We start from the raw sequence: 20,672 nt of genomic DNA, 5'->3' as shown, positions 1-20,672 counted from the left end.
AGAATTGTCAATTGTATGGCCACCGATTGGCTGTGACAGTGGTCACATGATTGGAAGCCAGTCCCACCAGCTACTAATTGTTAGTGGGGATAGGGAGCTGTTTAGTCTCTGTACTGGTAGCGCATAGAAACATGAGCAGCCCATTAATGTATGTGTGGGTGTTTGGGCCCAGCCTTTTGCCGCCCCACACGTGCTATGCAGGCAGTTACAGGTTTAAACATTAAAGAGGATCTTCACCCTGTAAAAAAATAAAATAAATAAAAGTCAGCAGCGACAAATACTGTAGCTGATGACTTAAAAAAAAAAAAAAAAAAAAAAAACACAGACACTTGCCTGTCCCAGGGTTCAGCGATGTCTTCACGCGACCCAGCTCTCTGTTGGTCTTCCGGCCCAGGCAACTGCTTGCAGCTTTACAGCAGGCTGCCCACTGCGCATGCTGAGCTGCCATCCGGAAATAGCCCGACACTCTCCTGGGACCTGTGATGTGCCCCAAGAGGTTGCGGGGAGAGGTAGGGGTGTGTGTGGGGCAAACTTCCTCTTTGATCGCCTAGGCAGTTAGAGCAGATACCTTTCAAATTCAGGAACACCTCCCCATCCAAACACATTCCCAGGGTGGGAGGGAGGGGGGTTGGCTGGGTTGTAGGGTTAACGTCTGCTTCAAGTGTATTTTTAAAAGCACCTAGAGTAGGTACCTATACTCTAATGGGATGGTAGATGCTTTATTAAGATGGGATACTGCCAGATCCAAAGTAGCTAGAAAAAAAAGAAAGAAAGAAAAGGAAACATCTATCCTAGGACACCAACAAAAAAACAAGGTATGCTGGAAATAGTAGGGGTTATCCTGGGATGGCCCACCATTTGTTTCCCAGTGTAGGAGGCAGCATAACTTGACAGTGAAAGATTTCCCGTGTTCCTCAATGAAGGAGAAAATTTCAGGCCCACCTCTTGTGTACATGTATAGGACATTATACCTTCTTAAAAAATTATGATCTTGCCCATATCATGTATAATTATTTAAAAAAATAAAATTAAATCTGAAAAACTTTAATAGGTTTAGTGAAATATGAAAAACTTTAATACAATAGGTTTAGTGAATGTACAAATTACAAAGAGCATGACACTTACATACACACATGTATATATAGATAGAAACATACAATTTAAAAATACAGAAGATAACAGTGTGCATTAAGACTAAGCTGGGAGTCTGCATGTTCTCCAGTCTAGAAAAAAAAAGATATGAAAATCTAACACTGCGCTCCTAATGAAGTGTGGCTGCTGATCTTAAAGGGGGCTCCGAAGGGCTTCGAGCTCAATGAAGTAAATACATAGCCCATCTTGAAAGCTGCTGTCCAACAACTGTTCCATCTCATCTTTGAGTTCCTTTAAAACATATGCTGGAGATTCACTGTCCATATTCAATATTTTGGAAAAGAAGGCGTTCCAGAGTTCACCACGCCACCAACTAAAACAGGAAATGTAAGTGTGAAAAAGCGATTATCTGCATTGGGTCATACTATTTTGGGTCTTCGTTCTACTGCATAGCCACACTTTCCATTTCTATGGGCTTAAGTATTTTAAAGTTTACACTTAATAAAGCTATAAGTAACCAACAGTTTCTATTAATGTATGAGCCAGTCGAAAGGGAACTTATGAAATGATATCTTTAACCACTTGCCTACCGGGAACTTATACCCCCTTCCTGCCCAGGCCAATTTTCAGCTTTCAGTGCTGTCGAACTTTGAATGACATTTGCGCGGTCATGCAACACTGAGCCCATATGAAATTTTTATAATTTTTTTTTGCATAAATAGAGCTCTCTTTTGTGGTATGTATTCACCACTGGGTTTTTTAATTTTTTGCGCTAGAAGCAAAAAAAAAAAAAAAAATGTTGTTTCTATTATAAAATTTTGCAAACAGGTACTTTTTCTCCTTCACTGATGTATGCCGATGAGGCTGCAGTGATAGGAGGCACTGATAAGGTGGTGCTGATAGGCGGCACTGATGAGCTGGCACGGATATGCAACCATGATGAGCACTGATAGGCGGCAATGATCATCAGTTCCCTGATGATCGGTGCCGATCCATCGTCTTACAATTGCCGGTTATCGGCAGTACTTTCCTCACGCTGTGAAAACTGAGGAAAGTACAGCTGATAACCGCCAACTGCATATACCAGTGATCGGCTGTGTCATTGGACACGGCTGATCACGTGGTAAAAGGCTGCTGTGATTGGCCTTTTACCACATCACGTGATCAGCTGTGTCTGTAGGACACAGCGATCATGGAGATTGCCGGGTGCAGGCTTCTGGGGGCGCATTCTGGGAGGACGTCATGACATCCTACCAGAATTGGCCGGCCGCAGTGAAGCCGCCATTCGGCTATCGGCAAGTGGTTAAACATTTCTGCTACTCACGCAAATCATCCTAAAAAGGGCATAACTTTATGAACTAAAATAGTTTTGAGCATGTGCTTCTCTGCTCACAGTTGCATTTGCTGAGCAGAAAGTGAACATGGCAGTATACATGGGCTTTCATTCCAGAAACAAAAAGACAAGGTGCTCCTGCCTTATTGCAACAGCCCTTGTTAGCAGATACATGCCTTCCCCACAAAGTTTGGAGATGCTAATGTGCCAGATGACTTCCATAAATTCTGAATGAATCTAAATACAGGAACACACATTGCCTAGTACTCATACAAATGTTTCAGTAGATTTTTGCCAAAGGACAAGGTGTCCTTCATTTGGAAAGCCATATTAAAAACGAGATAACAGTGATGATGAATCTTGGACAGAGCAGACATCCCCCCATGGGCTATGTCCTTCCAAGGACCCTTAGGAGATCCATTTTAGCTTTGGGTTCTTGGCAGGTGGACACTATAGACTGATAGAATTTTCCTTTCCCATTGAAGTTTTATCATGGTTTTATCAGGGCTTTATTAAGCATTTACAAATTACTGGCCTGCCAGAGAGACAGTCTAGACTTCAGGTGTAAAGGTTTTTTAAAAGGGAAACATAAGGTTCCATATATGCTGTATTTACTTTGCATGACAAGCATGATTATTACCTACTGCCTACTATTATCTCTGATGCTACATTGTCTCTAACCCGCTCACTCATCTTTTTCTTTTTCACCAAGGACCACTGGTATCTTCCCATTTAGTTATGCCCTTTTCCTGCTCTTCTAGTGGTCTATGCTCCAAGTTCACCCCACATCAAATCTTCAGGCTTATGCCTGGGCTGTAACCCTAGAGGATCCTACTAGGTAAGTTTCAACCTTTCTGCTAACCTTCCCTTTCGCAGAAGCCTGTATTTAATATTTCCTGCAGGGAATAACGCAGGTTGTGGAAATCCCATTTTGTTCTCTCCTGCATGAAAGCAATTGCTGATGCAAAACTCTGTTGCAATGCCACAGGCCAATATAGTCTGGTTTAGCGTGAAAATATGCTTTTAAAAGAAACACCAATAACTGTCTTGTATTAACTATTAACCAGCACCTCACAAAAAATAATTTAGGCAATTTAATACAATTATTCACCTGGGAAATGCTTTGTTGATTTTCCATACTGAATCTTCATGATGAACCTCCAAGCACTTGCTGAAGATAATTTGGTGCACCACATTTGCAATGCCAAGAAGATCCACCTGGGGGCAGCAAATTAAAGTGCTTAAAAATAACCGTCTGATATAAAAAACTTACACGAGGTCAAATTAATTGTTTGAAATCGTATTAAAATGCGTTTTGCTCTCAAAGGAAAACAAAAATTCAATAAAGTCAATAAATACTCCAAGTAAACCAACACTATACCAGTATTGTTTATTTACATAAATTAAACAAAAAATGTTATATTTTAAAGACCTGAGCAGTGTGCAGTATTGTCTTCATTCAGATAAAAGTAAAGTGCTTCACACTACAAACATGAAAGCAAATATGAGACAGCAAAATACTATAATAATGCAAATAAAAATAAGTTCTAAATAAATCCCCAAATGCTACGCATGTGAAATATGAAGTGACCAAGTCCCATTCTTTTTACTTAGTCACTTTGTATTTCACGTGTTGCGTTTGGGACTTTATTTAGGACTTATTTTTATTTGCATTGCGTGTAGTATTTTGCGGTCTCATATTTACTTTTTATGTTTGTAGCGTGGAGCGCCTCACTCTTATCTATTTGTTACGTGTATAGTGATGGTACTTACAGGAGGTAGCAGCTCTACTTATTTCCCTACGGTGTGATTTCTTCTGTCTTTTGTGACATTTAATTGTGCTCGGATTTTTTATTATTTTATTAGTACTGTCTACACACCAGTTACAGCTCTTCAAACCCTTAATGGTCAGGAAGTTAATGGTTCATTTCACAATTGTCAAAGCCTCTTATAAAGCCCATACGATGCGTTGTGATAAAAGCATTTTGGATCATTTTGCACACAAAACACTGTGGATCAGACATTACCATAACACACAAGGTTGGGTGGGGCAACTGGTGGAAAGTAAGTTTTGTGACCGGCTAGTAGGTCTGGACTCGAAATTTTAACCCCGGATTTAACTACACCTGCAGCATAGATACTCAGTATGTATTGTATAATGCAGAGACAAGTATCTGGTACAATAAACAATGCCAGTTTCGTACACTTACCTGGTAAGGTGAAGTTCTGTCAGCTAGAACCTGCTGTCCATACTCAGTTTGTGCTATGGGGAAAGCGGTTAATGGCAGTGTAGGACACAACCGCATGTCCATGCTATGGGAGAAATCTGTTGGTTTGATGCAACCATTCAACTCTGTGCAAGAAGTCAAGTCAAAAATCCTGTTGGGGGGGGGGGGGGGGGGAAGAAGAAATTGTTTATCTAACAGGTTATTCACACAACAGAGTTCAAAAGCACCATACACGTGTGTATAATCAAGTAAATTATGTTACACAGCACAGTGGCTGGCACTGCCTGGCAGTACTAAGATCATTGGTTCGAATCCCAACCATGGCACCACCTGCATGGAGTTTGCATGTAATCCCTGTGTCTGTGTGGGTTTCCTCTGAGTACTCCGGTTTCCTTCCACACTCCAAAGACATGCTTGTAGGTTACTTGGATCCTGTCTAAATTGGCCCTAGTATGTGTATATGTATGTAGGTCAGGAACCTTAGATTGCATGCCCCTTGCGGGTTAGGGAGTGAAGTGTGTGTCTGTGTGTAAGTAGCAAGTACCAAGGCTTGGTTCACACCAATGCATTTGCTTTTTGCAAAAGCGCACTACCTATGGGATATATTCACATCTATTTGTTTTTCACCCGCTGCATTTTTGGAAAGGGTCGGGAGCTATTTTACCTGGTTCCACGCTGCCCTATAGCAGAAATACTGCAACAGGGCAGCACGGGTGTGCAAAAATCACACACACGTGATTTTGCATTTCCGGGTAGGGCGCGTGCGGCGTTCGCGGCCTCGGCTGTTGATCACCTGATCCCGACCGGTGATTCCCTGACGGCACCCATCGATCTTCGAGTATTACCAATGGCAGAGAGGCCTGTGTATATACAGATCTCTCCCCTGTCAGCTCCTGCACACTGCTTTGTAAGGCTCTGCATAGCAGTGTGCTTACAGTGAAGAACACACGCAGCCTCCATAGTAAAACAGCACACAGATAATGTGGTATTTTTCCTGGAAAAAAAATTCAGTGAAAGAATTCAGCATTATGGCCACTAGTTGGAGCCAGCCATTATAGGAAATCGCTGCATTAACCTTTGGGAGCCGACCGCCTCCCGTACCTTTAAGGGTTCTAAAAGTTGGGAGGTGAGCTTTCACAGCACATGATCGCAAAGCTCCCAATCGCAAGTATGCATTGGGTGCTTACCGATCACTGCTGGCAAAAATGCTGGGAGTGTGCAGTCAGTACTGCAAGTAATTTTAACAGGGTTGCATGTATGTGGCCGCTCGGTGTTAAAGCCCATACGCCAAGCGGCCATCTATATGCGTGTGTCCAGCGTCAACAGATTAAGCATAACACAGTCAGAACTAATCAATGACAGGTGAATGCTTGGCACATTTGTTCAACAAACATTTTTTGTTAATAGACTGAAGACAGGGAGAAAACAAAATAACTGATTGTAAAGTGGTTTGCTTAAGAAACATCAAACAGCTTCTGTCACTAAAAAAAAATTGTAATTAAAATGTAAAAGATTATGCTTTTTGCCCTTTTTAAAGTCAACATGGTTTTAGAAAAAAAATTACGTAGCCCCAAATTCTTACGATAAAAACACAAAATTGGCAGGAACGTGGCAAATTTTCCATTTCAAATAAAATCAAAATGATGGCATTGAAACAAGCCACAGCAATCTGCCACCCATGGTTTATAGCAACTATTCCAAACAGAGTTGAAAATAGACAGAAAACACATTTGGCGTAGCATTGTGGTGGTTTTTAATCTATTAAACTTGATCATTGGGTTGCTTGAGACCATGGGCAGTAGTTTGCCACAGACCATTGCAGCTTCTCAATTATTGCATGTGATTCGCACAGAAACGGCACCGCTTTCCTGTGCGGATCACATGCGAATTCTGAGAGGTGCAATTTGAGCCCTACATTTAGTATGGCTCAAATCACACTGTATCCGCACCAAAAGGCGCAGGACCCTTTTTTTGGTCCGCACTAGAATCAGATTGCATTGTTATTCACACCCATTCGATCCGATTCTGCACCGCGTTTTGCGGACTGATTTCAGGGTGTTAACATACACACCCGCAGCGTTATGTATGAACAGGGTGCAATTGTGATGCGGTGTGGAATTTGCAGAGAAACCACTGAATTCTGCACTGCATCAGTGTGAACCCAGGCTGAAATATTCATAACTTGCCACATGTATAGCCAGGACAACAGCTAGCCCACCAGTAGGAATACTGACTTGTTGTCCAGCAGAAGAGTTTCTGTCCTCAGGTCTCCATGGATGATATCTACTGAATGGAGTTTCTCCACAAGACTCAGCAAATTGTATGCAAACAGAATAATGACCTCCTCAGTCATAGTCTCTTTGTCTTCAAGTATGTCCTAGTGGAGAAGACAAAGCAGCTTATTAGGTGAATTCGTGACTGATCAATACTTTCCTGAGTAATACTAGGTGGGCAAATTTTGAGACATTGTGGGTATGTGATCCATGGCGTGTACACAAAACATTGTAGCAATTAGATTCCAGGTAAGAAAACTCCAGGTGGGTATAAAAACACAAATTAACGCAGTTATGTTTTTATTAAAAAAAAAAAAAAAATTAAATGTAGTTTACAACCATTGACTTGATATTAGCCTCTTGCAATCCATGAGTCAAATAGATTTTAAATAGGCAGATGCTGGCAGGAGCCAATCAGGTAATTCTGCATGCAACTATGCTGACAAGGAGCATGCTGATAAAAAGGAGAAAGCAGAGTGCCCTTTCACTGTCCAGTCTGCATTCTAGGGGTGGAAAGATGACCCCACTGTATTCCTTAACTGTAACAGGTGTCATCCTCCAGGCTGTGCAAAACAAAAATTTCTTGGATGGTAAAACAGTTCATACACAGTATATGCATTTAATCTGTGTATTAAAGCGGTAATAAACTGCCGCAAAAAAGATAAAAAAAAATTTGGTCCCAGGCAGTTTAGGTTATATTGTGCACAAAAAGACAGACTTGCCTAAAAACGAAGCCCTCCAGGCGGTGCGCTGTCACTGCTGTAGGCGCCTCCATCTTCAACTGGTGGTTTTCCAGGTTCGCGAGCTTCAGCAGTATGAATGGCCGTGCTGCGGTGAATCACTCCCAAATGTGCGCGTGGGAGTCACTCTTTGCAGCACAGGGCTCTGAAGGAATGGCACGGGTATGACGTTCTTTCAGAGCACATGCGTCGGTGACTTCACGGGCTGCTGCCATAGTAAATATCTCCTTAACAGTGCATGTTTAGGAGATATTACTGTACCCAGGGGTGGACTGACCATTTGGAAACTCTGGCACTGCCCGAGGGCCCGGCGTCAGTAGGGAGCCCCATGAGATGCCCCTGGTACCTTTTTCATAGGCTTTTTTGAGTTTAGGCAAGGACACAGGGGGCCCCATGAGTTGTCAGTCCACCCCTGAGCATACCTATTCGGTAAAATTCAACCAAGGGAGTTTACTACCACTTTAAGCAGTTCGGTATTGAAGTGGTTAAAGTTGAGCTCATGACAGATACTTCCTGCCCAGACCAATTTTCAGCTTTCAGTGCTGTCACAGTTTGAATGACAATTGCACAGTAATGCAACACTGTACTCAAATGAAATTTGTATTCACATAAATAGAGCTCTTTTGGTGATATGTAAGCACCACTGGGTGTTCAGCCTTTTTTATTTATCTAGAAAAAGATAAACATTTGAAAAAAAAAAAAATTATATATTATATATATATATATATATATATATATATATTATATATATATATATATATATATATATATATATATATATATATATATATTTTGTTCTCAAATTTTTCAAATAATCTTTCTTCATAAATTTAGGCCCCATACCCCTGCCCCACACTATTGATGGGTTTATGTTGAGGGACAAATCGGCCAGCTGTTTTGTGGCTGTTTAAAAGAAAAAAAAAAAAAAAAAAAAAAAAAAACTGCTTGTCAAAATTCACCATTTCTAAATGTTTCTGAATGGACATTCACCTGAATAGTAAAGTGAGTGGTATCCTTATAAACAGTAAAACAGCCATCCTGGAAGAGGAAGCAGTCACTTTGTTCTAATAGACAACTGTTAAAGGCCTCTCCGAGCCGTTCTGTCAGTTGCTGTGTAATATAGAAATCCCATGGAACTGGCTGAGAATCCCTCTGCAAGAAGAAACATTAGAATAGTCAGGTCCACATTAAAAATTGCACAAAAACTAACCAACAAAACTTGACATTACCAAAGAAATGTAGCTTATATGCTTCTAAACACTAAAGAGTAGGACAAAAAAAAAAAAAAAAAAAAAAAAAAAAAAAAAAAAAAAAAAAAAAACCACACAAAAAAACGTAACCAACCTTTATAGCTACCCCTCTTACGCTTTCCATCTCCACATCTAACAATGTTGCTTTAAGAAGGTTTCTGCCATTTCCTAAACTAATTTTACTTCTTAGTTGATAAGTTTCCCCACCTGTAAATAAAGGTAACCAGATAAACACAATTCAGTGAAAGAAAAATATGAAAATGTCATTAAATAACTGGAAATAAAAAGCTAATTGGGAAGCAAGCACCCATCTACTCAACAAATGTCTCACATACAAAGGACAAGTTGCAGACATCTGACAGCAATAAAAATGTTTTCTTGCCCCTGTGCCAAGACATAAGGACTACACTATATGGGCCAAAAATTTGCAGATATTTGACCAAAGAAATATTGTTATACTATTATGGCCAAAGGTTTAAAGCCAACTAACCAATCGCATCTACACTATATTGCTAAAAGTGGTCATGTTTTCAAATGATTGAGTGCAGGTGTTTCCAGTGAAGGGTACCGTAAATGCTCAACCATGAAGAGTTTTTAGACAACTGTGCGATTTCAATTTTGCGGCATCAGTTTAGGGAAAGACGTTTTTGTTCCAGCAGGACTGTGGCCCTGAGGACAAAGCCACATACATGGTTTGAGGACTTTGTGGAGAAACCTGAATAACCTGCACAGAGCCCTCACCTCAACCTTTTTAGACACTCTAGGGATAAAAATTTTGTCTTACCGTAAACTCCTTTTCTTGAATTTCACCAGGTAAAAAGGGTTTTTAGATACAGTTAGGTCCATATGTATTTGGACACAGGCACAATTTTAGTTTTTTTCAGGTATTTACCAAAACATATTCAAGCTATAGTTCTATAATGGATATGGGCAGAAAGTGCACACTCTCAGGTTTAATTTGAGGGTATGTACATCCAAATTGGAGGAAGGGTTTAGGAATTACATCCTTATGTGTAGCCATCCCCCCTTTTTCAAAAGACCAAAAGTAATTGGACAAATGAATATCATAAATAAAATGTTCATTTGTAATATTTTGTTGAGAATCCTTTACTGACAATGACTGCCTGAAGTCTGAACCCATGGACATTACCAAAGACTGGGTTTCCTCCTTTCTGATGCTTTGCCAGGCTCTAACTGCAGCTGTCTTCAGTTCTGTTTGTGGGTCTTTCTGCCTTTAGTTTTGCCTTCAACAAGTGAACTGAATGCTCAATAGAGTTGAGATCAGGTGATTGACTCAGCCATTGCAGAATATTCCACTTTTCCTTCAAAAGCTCCTGGGTTGCTTTTGCAGTGTGTTTTAGATCATTGTCCATGTGTACTGTGAAGTGTTGTCTAATCAACTTTGCTGCATTTGGCTGAATCTGGGCTGACAGTATATCTCTAAATACTGCAGAATTCATCCGGCTGCTTCTGTCTTCTGTCACATCATCAATAAACACCAATGATTCAGTGTCACTAGAAGCCATGCATGCCCATGCCATCACACTGCCTCCACCATGTTTTACAGAGGACGTTGTGTGCTTTGGATCATGAGCTGTTCCAAGCCTTCTTCACACTTTCTTCCAGTTATTCTGGTACAGATTAATCTTAGTTTCATCCATCCAAAGAATGCTTTTCCAGAACTGGTCTGACTTTTTTAGATTATTTTTGGCAAAGTCTAATCTGGCTTTTCTATTCTTCAGGCTTATGAATGGCTTGCACCTTGTGGTGAATCCTCTGCATTTGCTCTCATGAAGTCTTCTCTTGATTGCAGACTTTGACAATGATACGCCCATCTCCTGGAGAGTGTCCTTCACTTGTCTGGATGTTGTGAATGGGTTTTTCTTTACCATAGAGAGGATCCTGCGATCATCCACCACTGTTGTCTTCCATGGATTTCCATGCTTTTTATCTTGCTGAGCTCACCCATGCGTTCTTTCACCAGAATGGACTAAAAGGTTGATTTTGCCACTCCTAATGTTGCTGCTGATGGATTTGTTTCATTTTTGAATGTTTACAATAGCCTGCTTCACTTGCATGGACAGCTCCTTTGAACGCATAATTTAGGTTCACAGCAATAGATTCCAAATGCAAATACCCCACTTAGAATCAACTCCAGACCGTTTACCTGCTTATGAAGAAATAATGGAGTAGCCCACACCTGGCCATGAAACCCCTTTTGATTCAATTGTCCACTTACTTTTGGTCCCTTGAAAAGGGGGGATGGCTACTCTTAAGAGCTGTAATCCCTAAACCCTTCTTCCAATTTGGATGTACATGCCATCAAATTAAACCTGAGCGTTTGCACTTTCAGCCCATAGACATTATATAACTATATATCTATATAACTATAGCTTGAATATGTTTTGGTAAAAATCTAAAATTGTGCCCGTGTCCAAATATTTATGGACCTAACTGTATATTATTAATGTTGCCACCTTTAAGAGCATTGGATGCTGGCAAACAAAGCCAGTAAATCAGCAATAACTCCACTACTCCCATCATGCTTCAGTTTTGTGTGATAGCAGTAGAGACGTGATCACAAGACAGATGGGTATGGACCTGTGGCTCTTGAACAAAAACGCCAAGAAATGTATGTTATGGTAAGTAAAAAATCCTGTTTTCTTATCTGTTTATTAAGGAATACAGAGACAGGAAATTACGAGAAATAAAGGACGTCCCAAAGCAGTCCAAGTGGACAACACAGCAAGCAAAATGCAAACAAGCCCATAAAACCACAGCAAACAGTTTGCAGTGCAAACAGCCACCAGAAGAACCTTACATCCAAAACGGACATTGGGTGAGCACTAAACTTTCACCTGGTAAAACTTGGGAAACGCGAACAGAACACAAAAAGGGTCAAATGTGCAAATATGTGGAAACATACTCCTGATGCTGAAAGGCCCATGGGAAAATAACCGATCTAGAAGAATGCACCTTGGCTAGGAAAGATAGAACCTTATTCTTAAACCTGTAACCATGAATGAGTTGTCAGAGCCACCTAGAAATTGTGAAATGAGAAAAGGTCCCCTACAGGGACCCTTGAAAATGACAAAAAAAAAAAAAGTGTCAACCTGAAAGTAGTAGCAGCTCTGTGAGAAACTTGACCAGCTTGCACCACACCCACACAAAAGGGAAAACTCCTTGAGACGAACAGGACAAAAAGGTGAAGTGGTTGGTTAAGGAGCAATGAAGAAGCTCTGCCGTTTCCCCTACGGAGGACAAGAAAAGTTGTTCTACAAGCAGGAGCTGCCAACACAACAACACTTGTCTAAAAGAGGTGATGGCAATAGGGAAGGCAACATCGACACAGGAATGCCTGTGATAGATTCAAAGAGCAAGAACTGGCCTTTGATAGTACTCTAGACAAAAAACGTTGATCCCGACCTGTTTGGAGGTAGGTCAGCATACGTCCCACAGAATATTTCCTGGGAATAAACTTCCTTGCCTCACATCAAAGCAAGCTTTCAAAATTTGATAGAAGTAGATTTCCTAGCTTTCAGGAGCATTAGTCATAGTCTTGACTATAATGCCATTTCAGTTTTTAGTTGTATATAAGTCAGTAAAATCTCCACTATATTTTAGTTGACTAAAATGTAATGGGTTTAGTTAAATTGTAATGCATTTTTTAAGCATTTCTCTAGAATTTCCAAACTTATTATATACTCCTGGAGTAAAAATCTAACATGTTCTTTATGGTATTACGGTTTGAACAAGCACTACAGACACAGATTTAGCCGTTGTGATATATAAGGTCTTTATAAATAAAACCAAGTTTCATAAAAACACCAAAATATTGCTTTTGGAAAACAGAGGTGCAACTTTAAAATATATTTTAAATTACATTAAATATTAAAATAAAAACATTTTTATATCTCTATCTCTCTATCACACACGTGAAACTCAAAAAATTAGAATATCGTGCAAAAAGTTCATTTATTTAAGTAATGCAACTTAAAAAGGTGAAACTAATATGCGAGATAGACTTATTACATGCAAAGCAAGATAGTTCAAGCCGTGATTTGTCATCATTGTGATGATTATGGCTTACAGCTCATGAAAACCCCAAATCCACAATCTCAGAAAATTTGAATATTACATGCAATCAATAAAACAAGGATTGTACATAAAACAATAATCGGACCTCTGAAAAGTATACGCATGCATATGTACTCAGTACTTTGTTTGAGCCCCTTTTGCAGCAATTACTGCCTCAATGCGGAGTGGCATGGAAGCTATCAGCCTGTGGCACTGCTGGAAGACCAGGATGCTTCAATAGCGGTCTTCAGCTCTTCTGCATTGTTCGGTCTCATGTCTCTCATCTTTCTCTTGCCAATGCCCCATAGATTCTCTATGGGGTTCAGGTCAGGCGAGTTTGCTGCCAAATCAAGCACAGTAATCCCATGGTCATTGGCACCTGCCCACACTGCCAAAAGCACCAAAACCTGGTTCAAGTCCTGCTGGAAAATTAAGTCAGTATCCCCATAAAGCTAGTCTGCGGAAGGAAGCATGAAGTGCTCCAAAATCTCCTGGTAGACGGCTGCGTTGACCCTGGACTTAATTTGGGGAGCCATGTCATCTACTGGTGTTGGTCCACTGTGCTTCATTAACAGACTGGAAACTTCACACTGGACTTCAAGCATCTTGCAGTGTGTGCCTCTCCATTCTTCCTCCATACTCTGGGTCCTTTGTTTCCAAATGAGAAGCAAAAGTTGCTCTCATCAGAAAAGAGGACTTTGGACCACTGAGCAACAGACCAGGTCTGTTTTTCTTTAGCGCAGGTAAGACGATTCTGATGTTTGTTGTTCAGGAGCGGCTTGACAAGAGGAATACGACATTTGAAGCCCATGTCCAGGATCCGTCTGTGTGTGGTGGCTCTTGATGCACTGACTCCAGCCTCAGCCCACTCCTTGTGAAAGTCCCCAAAACTTTTGAATGTCCTTTTCCTGACAATCCTCTCCAGGCTGCAGTCATCCCTGCTGTTTGTGCACCTTTTTCTTCCACACTTTTCCCTTCCACATAACGTTCTATTAATGTGCTTTGATACAGCACTTTGGGAACATCCAACTTCTTTTGCAATTACCTTTTGAGGCTTTCCCTCCTTATGGAGGGTGTCAATGATGGTTTTCTGCACAACTGTCAGGTCAGCAGTCTTTCCCATGATTGTGATTCCTACTGAACCAGACTGAGAGACCATTTAAAGGCTCAGGAACCCTTTGCAGGTGTTATGGCTTAATTAGCTGATTAGAGTGGGACACTTTGAGCCGAGAATATTGCACCTTTTCACAATATTCTAATTTTCTGAGATTGTGGATTTGAGGTTTTCATGAGCTGTAAGCCATAATCACCACAATTATGACAAATCACGGCTTGAACTATCTTGCTTTGCATGTAATGAGTCTCTCTCATATTAGTTTCACCTTTTAAGTTGCATTACTGAAATAAATGAACTTTTGCACGATAGTCTAATTTTTCGAGTTTCATCTACACACACACACACACAGTCAGGTCCATAAATATTTGGACATAGACACAATTCTCACATTTTTGGCTCTATACACCACCACAATGGATTTGAAATGAAACAAAACAAGATGTGCTTTAACTGCAGACTGTCAGCTTTAATTTGATGGTATTTACATCCAAATCAGATGAACGGTGTAGGAATTACAACAGTTTGCATATGTGCCTCCCACTTGTTAAGGGACCAAAAGTAATGGGACAGAATAATCATAAATCAAACTTTCACTTTAATACTTGGTTGCAAATCCTTTGCAGTCAATTACAGCCTGAAGTCTGGAATGCACAGACATCACCAGACGCTGGGTTTCATCCCTGGTGATGCTCTGCCAGGCCTCTACTGCAACTGTCTTCAGTTCCTGCTTTTTCTTGGGGCATTTTCCCTTCAGTTTTGTCTTTAGCAAGTGAAATGCATGCTCAATCGGATTCAGGTCAGGTGATTGATTTGGCCATTGCATAACATTCTACTTCTTTCCCTTAAAAAACTTTGGTTGCTTTTGCAGTATGCTTTGGGTCATTGTCCATCTGCACTGTGAAGCGGCCAATGAGTTCTGAAGCATTTGGCTGAATATGAGCAGATAATATTGCCCGAAACACTTCAGAATTCATCCTGCTGCTTTTGCCAGCAGTCACATCATCAATAAATACAAGAGAACCAGTTCCATTGGCAGCCATACATGCCCACGCCATGACACTACCACCACCATGCTTCACTGATGAGGTGGTATGCCTAGGATCATGAGCAGTTCCTTTCCTTCTCCATACTCTTCCCATCACTCTGGTACAAGTTGATCTTGGTCTCATCTGTCCATAGGATGTTGTTCCAGAACTGTGAAGGCTTTTTTAGATGTCGTTTGGCAAACTCTAATCTGGCCTTCCTGTTTTTGAGGCTCACCAATGGTTTACATCTTGTGGTGAACCCTCTGTATTCACTCTGGTGAAGTCTTCTCTTGATTGTTGACTTTGACACACATACACCTACCTCCTGGAGAGTGTTCTTGATCTGGCCAACTGTTGTAAAGGGTGTTTTCTTCACCAGGGAAAGAATTCTTCGCTCCCACCACAGTTTTCCGTGGACTTCCGGGTCTTTTTGTGTTGCTGAGCTCACCGGTGCGTTCCTTCTTTTTAAGAATGTTCCAAACAGTTGTTTTGGCCACGCCTAATGTTTTTGCTATCTCTCTGATGGGTTTGTTTTGTTTTTTCATCCTAATGATGGCTTGCTTCACCGATAGTGACAGCCTTTGGATCTCATCTTGAGAGTTGACAGCAACAGATTCCAAATGCAAATAGCACACTTAAAATGAACTCTGGACCTTTTATCTGCTCATTGTAATTGGGATAATGAGGGAATAACAGACACCTGGCCATGGAACAGCTGAGAAGCCAATTGTCCCATTACTTTTGGTCCCTTAACAAGTGGGAGGCACATATGCAAACTGTTGTAATTCCTACAATGTTCACCTGACTTGGATGTAAATACCCTCAAATTAAAGCTGACAGTCTGCAGTTAAAGCACATCTTGTTCGTTTCATTTCAAATCCATTGTGGTGGTGTATAGAGCCAAAAATGTTAGAATTGTGTCAATGTCCCAATATTTATGGACCTGACTGTATATATATATACACATATATATATATATATATATATATATATATATATATATATATATATATATATATATATATATATATATATATATATATATATATATATATATATATATATATATATATATATATACACACACACACATACATACACACACACACACACACTTTTTGTAGCTGCTGACTTTTTTCTTCTTTTCATTTTGACTGGAGCTCCGCTTTAATTTTGATGGCAAATTTTGATTTGGTTTTAGTCAATCTTTTGACTAAAAATGCTATTTTAGTTTTAGTCATATTTTATAATCATCTCAACTGTTTTAGTCGTATTTTAGTTGACGAAATTAACACAGCTGTAAAAGCGATATAAATCCTGTATAGTAATAACAAAATCAACAGCTTCTGCCTTTAGAACCACTAACTTTATGCAAGCATCACAAACTGAAAATTTTTTTTTTAATATGCAAAGCAAAATCACCCATCCATGCACGTCTCCATGCTTTATTTTGTTGATAAACCACTTTAGAAAATGCCCTCCCCCCTAGGATTTCTAGCTGTAGCCATCTTGAGTAAGGGCAGATGCACCCTGGGTGGCTGTCCCTCCTGCCCACCCCTTAACCTGGCCCTGACTGAATGCGACCATAAATGAACAGGAGGCATTGACAACAACAAAATGGAGAATCAGAAGAAGAAGTTGTGTATTGACCTTTGTACAGAATTGACCTACTGTAGGTTCTCTTGTGCTCTATAAGATAGATCAGAAAGGATGTATGTAGTCTCTCTCAGAGAGATAGTTTTATGTAATTAAGTTGACTTTATAATAAATATAATTTTAGTAGTTTCCATAGGTCTCATACACACGAGTAGTTTAGCTTGTCCAAGTCAATCCTGGAATTTTTGGGGACCCAGGAAACACAGGTGCAACATTCAGCTCTTCCTCTAGCAGCCTGTCTAAATAAAATGATTGGCTAGAATATGCAGCAGCTGAACACTGCATCGAGCGGTAGTCACACTTACGGTTCTAATCATTCAGGAATGTACTCCCCAAATGCAGGAATTCTGCATTCAGGGCATATTTCCCGTACGCATATGGCCTTGAATGCAAGTACTGCTCGATACAGTGTACACCTGCAATGTATTTCATCATATCATAGAAGACTGGACATATCTGTGCCTCTCAAGTGCCCAAAAACACTGGGATTTGACGCCAAGGGGCCAAACCACCCATGTGCATTTAGCCATTGTTACTGTATGTATTGTAATCTCTTTAATTACAATATACGCCCAGCAAAAAATAACTACCATTGTAGATTCTCTTCTTACCAAGATATATCTCTTCCTGGTCCTTCAAAGAGGGCATCTGTCCAGCCTCCTGGTGGATATGCTGTAATGTTAACAGTTCAGATGCGGGCAACATCAAGTTTTTGTGCAGCTCTTCTAAATCCACAGAGCAGTCTAAAAGTACAGCAAGAAGTTCAAAAAAAAAAACAAAAAAAAAAACACACGACCTCTAAAATGCATAACAATTTCCTGGGATCATCATTTGGTAACAGCAGTATTAAATGACAGAGGGCTATAGTCAACAACTACTTGGTATAAATTAAACACAAAATGAGCATTACTGACCGATGTTGCCCATGGAATTATTAGCAGCACACTCTTGGGATTTCGCAATTGCATCCTACTCAACATATTTACTATACTGGGCATTAATAACATTCATTAGGGGTCATTCCAAGCATTTTGTTTGCACTTTATACCCTGCTGAGTATTTTTATTGACAGAAACTCATTCAAAATCTGTTCCCAACACCATGCACATTCACCATCATGTATCATGCAAACAATTTAGGAATGCTGAAGAAAACATTTTTTCAATATACAGCTGATTTTGGGGGTTAAAGTCTGCTGGAGGCCTTCTTTGGGAAGGCATCAAACCATTTTCAGATCAGTCCACAAATAAGATTAAGATAAGAAATACAAATGAAAATCTTTGAAGAAAAAAGTGGAAGAGATACTTAGGCCTGCATATTGGCTTTAGTATAGGGAAAAGCTAGTGATCCGTCCCCGTATCTCTTTATAGCTTACAAGAGTTGGAGTCGAATCTGGTGGAAGACCTAGTCCTCTCCACGCAAAATAAACATGAGACCTACGCTAAAACCTGGATCCATTGGAACATCTTCAAATACTTGGACAAGGGTAAGGCCCTTCTTGGATCTGACTCAGTAAACCACTGTCCGGTTGCCCTCCTTTCAGCAACCTCCCCCCCCCCCCCCCTCCCCACCTTTTCTACACCACATCCATGTCTTGGTCCAGTGTTTTCATTCTACCTACTCGTTCATTACAACGAACGAAAAACAAACCCTTTGTTCTGAGCACTCACTGTTCTGTATGGAGAACCGTTAATTCAGTCATAACAGTATTGCTGGTCTATTCATTGGCAGCTGATCAGGTGATCAAATTCTTTGACTAGATGTATATACATGTTTTGGTTAAAGGACAAGTTCGCCTTTGGGACAAAAATAATAAATGCACATTCTTTTGCAGGTAAAAAAGTGTGCATTTATTATTTTGTCCAAAAGGACACTTCTCCACATATCTGTCAGAGAAGGGGGGGGGGCGCAACGGGCACAGCTGCAGCTATGGAAACAGGTTATATGTTGCACCCTAAAGACAGGTATAACATGTTCCAAAGGTGAACTTATCCTTTAATGCACTTGTTCACTTTACCTTTATACTGATTCTGATATGACCTTGTACTGAACTATATTTCACAGATCTTGTTGTATCTTGTTATCCTAAGAATGTTGGACACCTTCAATAAAGAATTTGCAAAGCTAGTGATCTGTATTCTGATCTGCCTCACATAAACATACAGCATTTCAGCAGAAAGAGGGAAAAAAAAAAAAATGATATACATACATACATACATGGAAAAAAAATACACTTATTTAAAAAAAAAAAAAAAAAAAACACCACACACACACACACACACACACACACACACACACACACACACACACACACACACACACTCTATACCTCAATTTTGTAAAATATGAAAGAGGATGTTACGGCGAGTAAATAGATACCCAACATGTCACGCTTTAAAATTGTGCACATTTGTGGAATGGCTTGAAACTGCGGTACCTAAAGAGCCCCATGGGTGATGCTTTAAAAATTTCTACAGGTTAGCAGTGTAAAGTTACAGAGGTCTAGTGCGAGAATTATTGACGTTAGTGGCGGTACCTCACATGTGGTTTGAACACTGTTTACATATGTGGGCATGGCCTACGTATGCGTTCACCACTACGTGCGAGGGGGGACAGGGGCACTTTAAACTTTTTTCTTATTTAATGGGGATTGTTTTTTTTTTACACTGTCCCTTTAAAAAAAACGTTAATCACTTTTATTCTTATCACAAGAAATGCATGCACATCCCTTGTGATAGAAATAATTAGTGACAGGTCCTCTTTATGGAGAGATATGGGGTCAATAAGACCCCACATCTCTCCTCTGCAATGTAAAGCATTGGATAAAAAAAAAAAAAAAAAAAAAAAAAAAAAAAAAAATATATATATATAGCCGAAACAGGAAGTGACATTGCTCCAGTCCTCCAAGGGCATAGAGATGAGTGGTGGCCATCTTTCCTTCACTCATCTCTATGCCCAGTGCCAGGATCAACGGTTTCTCAGTTAAGGCTGAGAACTACAGTGTCGGCAGCGGCGAGTTTTTTTGGCACCTGTATCGGTGCTTTTTTCTTTCTTTCATTTCGGCCAACGGCCGAAAGGGGTGTTTTCAGCCACTGAAATTTCGACACACACACGTATGTACATGCCTATGTATATGTCTATAAGTCCCACATAATTCAAAATAATGGCCACACTTCAGAGTTGCATAGTATATGCTCAAATGCATGCAACAAAAACCTCTGTTTTTAATCTAAAGGTTAGAAACTATTTATGGTTATTTTGTTTCTGTGCCGATTAGCTAAATTAAGTGCTGGGAAAGCTTTACCTGCTGTACACACACACACACACACACACACACACACACACACACACACACACACACACACACACACACACACACACACACACACACACACAATAAAATTTTATCAGGTGCAAATGTTCAGTCTTATTCTACAGCACACTTTCAAAACACAATCAGCCATGCATGTTAACGTGTCACCTGGTAAAGCATTTTTTTTCAACTTGGCATTCTTTGGTTTCAAACCTGTGGGCAGCTTCAGGAATTAATTTAAATATTAGGCATACCTAGAGCATGTTCATACACCCCTGACATCTGGCCTGTAGGGTGGAACTTCCCTTGGACAAGTAGAGTCTTTGAGGTGAGTAGACTAGTAGATCCAGTAGAGACAGAAGACACAGAGGAAGGGGTATCCTCTCTACTTGCTTCTAAAATTGGGCTGTCGATCACAAAAAGGCAAATATATGCGTTATAATATAGTAGCTGCAGGGTGCTTTGCATAGAATAAAAGACCAATTTTGCACCTCAAAAAATTTCATAGCTATATAGCAATGCTCTGTTTCATTAAATAGTTTTCAACAAGCAGATTATTTAGGTTACA

At 40.1% G+C, this 20,672-nt stretch overlaps 1 protein-coding gene across 1 annotated transcript in view; it reads right to left on the bottom strand.

The window, feature by feature from the left end:
- Positions 1-1,028: 1,028 nt before the first annotated feature.
- Positions 1,029-20,672, bottom strand: part of BUB1B (BUB1 mitotic checkpoint serine/threonine kinase B) — a 73,539-nt gene continuing 53,895 nt past the window's right edge. The window contains exons 16-23 of the mRNA XM_089671339.1: positions 20,359-20,510; positions 17,403-17,534; positions 9,011-9,123; positions 8,657-8,818; positions 6,888-7,030; positions 4,636-4,804; positions 3,537-3,643; positions 1,029-1,465 (exon numbers count right to left, since the gene is read on the bottom strand). Of these exons, the coding sequence (XP_089527465.1) occupies positions 1,285-1,465; positions 3,537-3,643; positions 4,636-4,804; positions 6,888-7,030; positions 8,657-8,818; positions 9,011-9,123; positions 17,403-17,534; positions 20,359-20,510 (1,159 nt within the window). The 3' untranslated portion in view covers positions 1,029-1,284. The remainder of the gene's footprint in view (positions 1,466-3,536; positions 3,644-4,635; positions 4,805-6,887; positions 7,031-8,656; positions 8,819-9,010; positions 9,124-17,402; positions 17,535-20,358; positions 20,511-20,672) is intronic.

The sequence above is a fragment of the Staurois parvus genome, unplaced genomic scaffold, assembly GCF_062004578.1.
Source record: "Staurois parvus isolate SC_StPar_1 unplaced genomic scaffold, SC_StPar_1.0 ptg000104l, whole genome shotgun sequence".
Lineage (NCBI taxonomy): Eukaryota > Metazoa > Chordata > Amphibia > Anura > Ranidae > Staurois > Staurois parvus.
Note: the sequence above shows the minus strand (reverse complement) of the source record. Positions and strands in the feature narration are given on the sequence as shown.